At 50.2% G+C, this 9,078-nt stretch overlaps 1 protein-coding gene across 1 annotated transcript; it reads left to right on the top strand.

Moving 5' to 3' along the window:
- Positions 1 to 874: 874 nt before the first annotated feature.
- On the top strand, positions 875 to 8,371 carry LOC118077542 (kyphoscoliosis peptidase-like). Its single transcript, XM_035101174.2, has 6 exons — positions 875 to 1,685; positions 2,396 to 2,513; positions 2,673 to 2,790; positions 3,802 to 3,993; positions 6,111 to 6,301; positions 6,939 to 8,371. Exons 1-6 carry the CDS (start codon positions 1,038 to 1,040, stop codon positions 8,258 to 8,260), a joined length of 2,589 nt encoding a protein of 862 aa, XP_034957065.2. The 5' UTR covers positions 875 to 1,037; the 3' UTR covers positions 8,261 to 8,371.
- Positions 8,372 to 9,078: the final 707 nt, after the last annotated feature.

Raw genomic sequence — 9,078 nt, 5'->3', positions numbered from 1 at the left:
CCCTGCAGCCTGTCTTCGCATGCAGGGAATGTGGGATGTGATACATAGATAGCAGTCAAGTACAACATTCCTTGTTTTCCTAGAGTAGACTTGCAAGGGGGTGTTTGCTTCAGCCAGTCAGAACTTCCTGTTTCCTCCTGGGCTGGGACATACTTCCTCTTGCATGTGACTAGAGGTGGGTGTGACCTTACCTGTCCAGGTAACGAAAAGGACAAGGCATGCAGCCATCTCTCTCTCTCTGACTTTTTCCTTTGTAGGATCATCAGCTTTTTAGCTAGAGATGCTCTGTTGGCTACTCAGCCAACAGAAGACAAAGAGACTATCTCCATATGGGATAGATTCCACATGTAAATACTTCTGTAACTAAGTCTGCCTTCAGGGATCCAACTGTGAACTGATAATGCTGTGAGTAAACTTCTTTTATTGACTTTAAATAAGATTGTCGGGAAATAAGGGCTCTGACCAGCAATCTATATTGAGAAGCTTAAACAAGCTTGCAACAAGTCAACCGCTGTGCGTTTAAAGGGGAATGTTAAAACTCTGCTAAGTTATAGAACTTGCTAGCGCAAGTTAGGAAGGATATTATTAAACAGTATGTCCTTTCCTGCCTCCCTGAACATTCCCACAAGGAAGACAGGGGGCATTGCAAGCCCTACCTGGAAATGCTGTGAGGGACTGAAACCTTGGACCATGCAAATCAGATGCTATACCCCTAGGGTTTGGTCCCTGATCTGCTTGGAGCAGATTAAGAGGACTTAGGCAATGAGGATAAATCTGTGGCAGCCGATGTGAACAGAGTCCTCCCCTGAAAGTCTTCTAGGCTTTACAGTTTGCATTGTTTTTTTCTGTTGGTTGTAGGAACCGAGTTTTATTCCGGCTCGAAGCCCATTCTGTAAAACTCTTACCTGTGTTTATTACAGCACAACTCAAGACAAGAGCTGAGGGAGCTCTTCTTGGGCAAGAAAAGTCTCCTGTGAAAAAGGGAGGGCGAGCTACTAGGCCCTCTCTCCACTCCACACCAGTCTCAGTTGGCAGGAATGAAGCGAGATGGGCACCAAAGACTTCCCCCAAACACTGAGGACATCACGGTGCCCTTTTTCAGCCCATCATCAACACACCGCAATGCCAACTGGCGCTGTCCTGCTCTAAACAAATCAAATATCTCAAATTGCAGAGGGAAAATGGCACAGACCAAGGAAGATGCCATCTCGTCCACTGCTAGAGAGAGTCAAATGACGGACATCTGCAATGGCAACTTTCCCAAGGGAGGAAGACCTTCCGAAGCTCTCCGCAGCTGGTCTTTGGTGACCTCTTGCCAAAAGCTTCCAGGAGGCAATGGAGGGAACAAGCAGCTTAGACACTTTGGCCAGCGGTGCAAAGAAATCCCGCCTGCCAAAATTACCCAGCAAGGTTTCCCCAGCAAGGACGTATTTCTGTTTTGGGCAAAGAAAGCTGGCGATGGCAACGAGGTGGCCCCATGGAGATCAGGCTCCCCAAAGGCACACCAGGTGCAAGAGATGATGGACCAACGATGTGAGGAACAAGAAGCAGAAGACTCAAAGGGAAGATGTTGGTCTCCCCCTAACAGCCCTGAAACAACCCAGAGGAAGAGACGGAGAGACCTTTTCCCAGACTCAGAGGTTTTCAGACAGCTGGACGCCCACGTTCTTCATGTGAGCGAGCAGGTGGGTGGAGAAAAGAATGTCCCAAAGTTCTACCAGTTCTCCTTTCTGCTAGAGCTCCAGGTGGTCTTCCATTTACACGGTCACTGATTAAATATTTTAAGCTCAGATCGAAACTCAGATGAGCTCCACCCAATCAGCAGGGCTAAGGTTGAAGAGCACACACCCAGGGGGAGTCTGCCACCGACTCCCAAACGCTGACAGTGGGGCGGGGAGCTGCCCCCTTCAAGCCCTGCTTGGGGGGCATTTGGCTGGCCATAGTGGGAGAAAGGATGCAAGGCTAGATGGACCTTTGAGTTGGTCCTGCTACCCAGATGGGTCTCCGATAATCAATGTGTGGTCCCCCCAGGCGCTGTTGGACTCTGGCTTCTATCAGCCCCAGCCAACATGGAAGGTGGATGGGAGGATGATGGGACTTGTAGTCCAGCAACATCTGGAGGGACCACAGGCTGCCCAGTTCCTTCTCCAGGCGTTCTCTACAAATGCTGAGCAGAATTCCAACTGGGATGGGACAGGGTAGCCTTCACCAACCTGGCGCCCTCCAGAGATTTTGACTACAACCAGCATGGGCCGTCTGGAGCTGACGGATGTCCTCATGCAAAACATCTAGAAGGCATCAGGGTTGGCAATGGCTGGGCTAGACAAATGAATGGCTGCTTATCTTATGAAACAGATTGCTGTTGATTGTCGAAATCCCAACCTATCTTCCCTAGCTGAAAACCAATCAGGAATCCTTGTCCGTCCAGACCATTGTTCCACTGATTACCAAAGGAGCCAATAGCCAGCTGGAGAAGGCGCGAGCCATATGGATCTGGCTGTGCCACAATATCAGTAAGTGTGTTTTCATGCAAACCTCCTTGGGGGTATTTTCAGGGGGGCAGTGATTTCATAAGCCTAACCCACCTTTCTTCCAACAAGCAAGACTGATGGGGTGCTTCCTGTCATAACAACCTCTTGGTAAAGCGGTGTTTTGGTTTTGCTCCGCAATAGAGTATGATGTCAACGGCTTCTTGGGGTTCTCGGAGAAGATCCATACCCCTGAGCAGGTCCTTCGCACCGGGAGAGGAGTGTGCTCTGGGTATGCCCATCTATACCGTGACATGTGCAGGTATGTGCTGCCGTGGCTTTTTAATATGTCCCATCTCAAGGGCTGCCACATGGAAGAGGGAACAGGCTTATTTTCTCCTGCTCTGGAGGGTAGGGCTCGAACCCAAGGCTTCAAGTTACAAGAAAGGAGATTCCGACTAACCGCCAGGAAGAACTGGTGTTCAACAGTGGAGCGGACTCCCTCGGGAGGTGGTGGACTCTCCTTCCTTGGAGGTTTTTAAGCAGAGGTTGGATGGCCATCTGTCAGGGCTGCTTTAGCCAAGACTCCTGCATTGCAGGGGGTTGGACTGGATGAGCCCTGGAGGTCCCCTCCAACTCTAAGGTTCCATGATTCTATGACCATGATTCACTTCCTTAAAGCTTAGAGCGTCTCCTCAATCTAACCATTTAAATGGAACAGATGGCACATACGGGGAAAATAGTCCAAAATCTATCCTCGGCCATTCATAACCTGCTTCCAGGCCACTTCCACTATTGTGCAGGCATGATTTCATTGTATACCAGCAATTCTGGTTGTGCAACTAAAATTAATTCAGTGCCTTTGAGCACTTGCACAATCCTCTTCCAAAATAAACCCCCAATGATTATTTATTTTATTTTATTTTATCTTTTGTCGGTAGGAAAAGTGATAAGAAAAAGTGTGGGGATAATGGCAGACGTCATAATATAAGGGTCAGTTATTATTGACCAGAGCTTCCGATATGTAAGCGAGACAGACAGTTAAGAAACGCAGAATGTAGGAACACATGAAATGGCCTTATACTGAGTTAGACCACCTGGCTTCTGGCTTCAGACTGGCAATGGCTGTCCAGGGATGCAGGCGGAGGTCTCTCCCAGCCCTTTACCTGTAAATATTTCTGGGGGACGCTCTGCCATTGAGCCATGCTATGGTCTGCACCCGGCGTCCAAGCGCAAGAAGCAACTTGGGGGCACTGTAACTCTTGTATCCAGCTGCCCACCCCCTGTACATTGAGCTTGCCCAGCCTCTATGCTCTCTTGTGAATCCTTACAGGGAAGCGGGCTTGACCTGTGCCGAAGTTTCGGGATACGGCAGAGGGGCCGGGTACAGCCAAGGCCAGAGCTGCCTGCAGAAGAAGTCCGACCACATGTGGAATGCAGTGCAGCTGGGAGGCCAGTGGTTCCTTCTGGACGTCTGCTGGGGAGCGGGCCTCGTGGATGTCGAGAAGAGGCTGTTCATCCCTCGGTGAGATCTCTCGGCACTTCTAAGTGGGTGGAAGGCGAGAGCAGCCCTGCCAGATCAGGCCAGTAGCCTGTGGTTCAGAATTTCCTAAAGTAAGAAAACCAGAATGCATATTCTCCTGGCCTAAGGTTAAAAGCAATTGAGAGGCTGCCTTAAGCTTTGTCTTACAGGTTGCTAATATTTTAACACTAAAAGGTAAAGGTAAAGGACCCCTGACAGTTAAGTCCAGTCGCAGACGACTCTGGGGCGCTTTACAGGCCGAGGGAGCTGGCGTTTGTCCGCAGTTTGTCCGCAGTTTTCCTGGGTCATGTGGCCAGCATGACTAAGTCGCTTGTGGCGCAATGGAACACCGAAACCAGAGCAGCGCATGGAAACGCCATTTACTTTCCCGCCGAAGCGATACCTATTTATCTACTTGCACTTTTGGGTGAGCCTTCAAACTGCTAGGTTGGCAGGAGCTGGGACCGAGCAATGGGATCTCACCCCGTCGCGGGGATTCGAACCGCCAACCAAGGAAATTCACCCAAAAAACCACTACAGTCGTACTTCGGAAGTCAAACGGAATCCGTTCCAGAAGTCCCTTCGACTTTCAAAACAAACCAAAGCATGGCTTCTGATTGGCTTCAGGAACCTCCTGCAGCCAATCGGAAGCCCCGCCAGATGTTCGGCTTCCAAAAATATTTCACAAACCGATGGTTTGGGAGCCAATTTGTTTGGGAGCCAAGGCGTTTGAGATCCAAGGTACGACTGAACTTCCGATATGGGTTGCCATACGCCCAGATTTTCCCGGACATTTTAATCAATTTCTGAAAACTCCACCCAGACACTATTTTTGGCGGATGAATCCTGGATATGTCCAGGAAATTCAGGACACATCACGGCCCTTAACTTATTCCCCTTTTAAGAGAGAAACCAGAGTTTTCAGAGCATGTTATTGGGGATGGACCAATCTGCAGGAAGCAGCTGATCCAAAAGGATTGGATGCTCTGATTCTTTCCCTTCGCTGCCTGAATTAGACACCAGAGCTACCCTTTGATAAAATGATTAATCTCCCGCTCCCCAGCAGGTTTATTAGGTGGCCTGATATGTAATTACTCGAGTCTGCTCTGCACGTTTCGGACCGAGAGTAAATAATGACTTGCCTTAAAAATTATTAATCGTGTTAAATTATTTTCCGCTAGATGCATTACGCACTTGTCACTTTCCAGCCAATGCTAAATAACAAGAGCCCGTGTGGCATTTGCAACATCTAATCGTGTTACATGGAACACATTTGCTCTGGGTTGTGAGTGTGTGTGTGTGTGTGTGTGTAAGCATGCATGGGGAAGAGAGATCAATTTGTTCGTTTTGAATGTGCAAGGGGAGAGACGCAAGGCCTTGAAACGGGAAGAGTTAAAATGAGACTCTGGAGGTGCTTTCCGGGGACCCACATTTTCACATTTACTCTCAGCCCACACTACTTTCCTTTAAACATGCATTTCCCCAATATTTTACATTAGGAGATTGCTGCCTCGAGAGGTCCGGAGGGTGGCAACACGAGAACAGGGCCTTCTCTGCAGTGGCTCCCCATCTGTGGAATGCTCTCCCCAGGGAGGTTCACCTGGCGCCTTCATGATACACCTTTAGGCTCCAGGCAAAAACGTCCCTTTTTGGGTGGGTGGGTATGTTATTTGGGTTGTTGTTTTTATTTTGTTTTTATATATTGTGATCTTTTTGTGAATCGCCTTGAGACCTCCAGGTATATAAATTCAATAAAGAAAAATAAATAGCAGCATGCTGACTGAGCATCATGTACTGCAAAGGATCCTGGGACTTCTTCTAAGCTGCACACCTTATATATACAGAGCCGTTGGGAAAAGGAGCCGTTGTGCTCGTATCCTGTTTGTGGAATTTACTTTGGGGCATCTAGTCAGTCACTATGAGAGCAGGGGTGCTGGACTAAATGGATTCTTGGCCGGACCCAGCAGGGTGGTCCTTACCCAATCAATCCACCCACTTCTGATCTTTTAATAACAGACAAGCCCTTAGCCTCCTGCCCCCTTCCTTGTTTGCCATTCTGACATGTGCTTTGTTTCATGTGATGTCTAAGGCGCCCCCCCCCATTTTCCCCATTCCCACAGGCATGAGGATTTTTTCTTCCTAACCGACCCTGAAGATTTTGTCGAAAGCCACTGGCCCGATGATCCAAAATGGCAGCTCACTCAGCCCCCTGTCCCACTGCAGGTTTTTGAAGGGAGAGTTTTCAAGACACCAGAGTTTTTCAAACTTCAGCTTGCCCTCCTCTCTCCAGACACCTCCAGGCTTAAAACAGGTATGTTCACAGCAGGATGCTTTGGCACACTCAGAAATTTAATCCCGTTGAAAAGAAGTGGCATGGGGTCAGTGACGTAGCATGGTTTGCCAGTGCCCGGGGCCATGCAGGGTGGGTGGGAGGGAAACAGAAGGAGTAAGCATGTGCATTCAATTGCCTAACGGCGTCTGTGTCACCCAGGGGATCGCAGCCACAGAGATAAGAAAAGAGTCGTTCCATTGTCTGGAGAGGTCACTTCCTGGTTCGCATGGAGAAGCTGTTTTAAATGGAGCCCAGGGACAGAAATGCAGAGCTATATTGAGACAGCAGCGGATGTTGAAATTTTGCGCCCCTAACAAAAGCTCTCTAAAATTCCAGGCAACTTTCCTCAAGTTGATACCCTCCAGATGTTTTGGACTACAACTCCCATCACCCGAGCCAGTCCAAAACATCTGGAGGGCAGCAGGTTGGGGGGTACTGGTTTGGGGGTGTTTAGGGCAGATACATAAAGGTGGCAGAGTGAGCTGCCCCAAGGGAAGAGTTAGGCAATTGTGGGACTGCAGTAAAAAACAACAACAACCGAGTTTAACTGCTCTAGTGTGGTGCTCTGCAGTTAAAAACAGGCAAAAACAATGCCTCTCCTCCTTCCTTTTCACAGACCAAGGGGAAGCAACCATTTCTTTAGCAAGTGCCCGTACAACAGAGTTCACTTACCAGCTGTTGAAGCTTTGCCATGACGACAACAGCAAAGAGGATATGGGCAAGACGCACGGGATGTTAACCATGTCTGACAAAAAGATGGTCCTCAAAGTCTTCCCCCCTACCGAGGGGCTCTTCGAAGTGCAAATCTTTGCCCGCCCTTCCGATTCCCCGGAGCCGTGCACTTGGGTGTGTTCCCACCAGATCGAGTGCCTGGAACCCCACCGGCAAGAGGGGCTGCCAGAGAATCCTTTCGCTTTCTGGGGGCTCCATCCCAAAGCAAGAGAGTTTGGGATTGAGGAGTGCAACTGGGAAGAAGACCTGATCGTTGCCACCGCGGGGGCCCTGAAGCTGGCTTTGCAGACCCAGAGGCCTCTCTTGGCCACCTACGAGTTAGTTCATCCAGAGATGGATACCTCTCTGAGCAGGAAGTGCCTGGCGTCCCAAGTGGAAGAGCAGAAACTCAGCTGCCACGTCCTTTGTCCTTTCGTGGGCCACTACAGGCTCTCAGTGTTTGTTAAGGAGCTTGACGAAGACAAGTTCAAGAATGCCGCAAACTTCCTCATACGCTGCCCCAGCCCCATCAACCACAACGAGCTCTTCCCATCGGGTCTCAGCGCGCACTGCGGAGCAGGGATCAGCTCCCAGTGGAGAGGGCTCTCCAACCCGAGCCACACCGCCCCCATCATCAATACTAAAAAGGGACGGTGCACTGTCACTTTTCGTACTCAGCCAGGCTTTGAAGTCACCACCACTTTGGGCAAGGACAAAATAACCCGCAAAACATACCCGATGGAACGGTTCGTCTTGGTTACCCACCTGGAGAACAAGGTGAGCGTCTCCATCTTGCTCCCTGAATCGGGAGTCTTCAGGCTCAGCTTGTACGGGAGGGACGCCGAAAACAAAGAATTTGTCCATGTATGTGATTACATCATCCGCTGCTTCACCAACCCCCAGTGGCTCCCCTTTCCCCGGGTCTACAGCTTGTGGAGGAAGGGTTGTGTCCTCCTAGAACCCAGGTCAGGAGTCCTGCAAGAAAAAAGCTGGGTAAGGTTTCGGATCAAGATGCCCGAGGCCTGCAGCGCTCACATCGTTGGTCCTTCACGATGGGAGCTGCAGCTGGGTCAGAACAAAGTGTGGGAGGGAGAGGTCTACACTGGCCTCGCTGCGACGATGCTGAAGGTGGCCATCAAATTCTCCCTGGATTCCCCAAGCATGGATGTCATCCTCTCGTTCGATGTCGAAGGCAATTCATCGATTCTAAGTGACGCTTCAGGGTAAAATGGTCCAGGGGTCTGTGAACTCTCAGGAAACTTAAATCTCTGCCCCACCCCAAGTCTCCAGCTGGATTGGATGCAAGTCCTGGGCCAGGTTCCAGCCAAGCCATGGACACAAGGGCAACCAAGGTGATCAACGGTCTGGAAACCAAGCCTTATGAGGATTAGTTGAAGTGGTCGCCCTCCTCTGCACACGTTCCAACTTGTCAATATCCTTCTTAAACTGTGGCACCCAGAATTGGACGCCACAATTAAGAACCGGCAGCTAATTAGTTGCAATTCCTGCATTGCAGGGGGCTGGACTAGAAGTGGGTCCCTTGCAACTCTAAAATTCTGATTCTGTTAAAGAAAGAGGGGGGAATAGAATGTGTAATGGAGGAGAGATCAAAATCTCCCCCCCCCCAAAACAACCCCCCTGCTCTCACCCCAGCTGCTTTATTAGCACCTCGCTATCTCCCTCCGCAACTTAGCAGCAATTGCAGTAGCGGCCTTGGCAGCTCATCACTTCCGGGCAGGAGATAAAGGGAGTTCTGGACAAGGCAGCTTTCACCAGCCATTGTGGCAAGCAGCCCAGTCCCCTTGCGAAGGACACATGGCTGAAGGTGTCTCTCGTCCTTCAACCCAAGCGATGGGGACAGGCAGGGGCCTACCTGAAGGGCTGGGGGTGGACCGTCGCCAAGAGAGGCTTGCCTTGACCCTGGCGCCTGGCGATCTTGCGGGCACCCTGCAGCCAAATTGGCAATAAGCACCGCTGCCGTTCTCCGTCCTGGGCTGTGCAGGAAGCTGTTTCTTGCATCCATTTTTTGGGTGGGAAAACCAACC

Source organism: Zootoca vivipara, chromosome 9, assembly GCF_963506605.1.
Source record: "Zootoca vivipara chromosome 9, rZooViv1.1, whole genome shotgun sequence".
Taxonomy (NCBI): Eukaryota; Metazoa; Chordata; class Lepidosauria; order Squamata; family Lacertidae; genus Zootoca; species Zootoca vivipara.
Note: the sequence above shows the minus strand (reverse complement) of the source record. Positions and strands in the feature narration are given on the sequence as shown.

Coding starts and splice junctions, on each gene's coding strand:
- LOC118077542 (XM_035101174.2), top strand. CDS start 1,038: ATGAAGCGAGATGGGCACCAAAGACTTCCCCCAAACACTGAGGACATC. Junction 2,514..2,672: donor CTGGCTGTGCCACAATATCA/GTAAGTGTGTTT, acceptor GCTCCGCAATAG/AGTATGATGTCAACGGCTTC. Junction 2,791..3,801: donor CTATACCGTGACATGTGCAG/GTATGTGCTGCC, acceptor GAATCCTTACAG/GGAAGCGGGCTTGACCTGTG.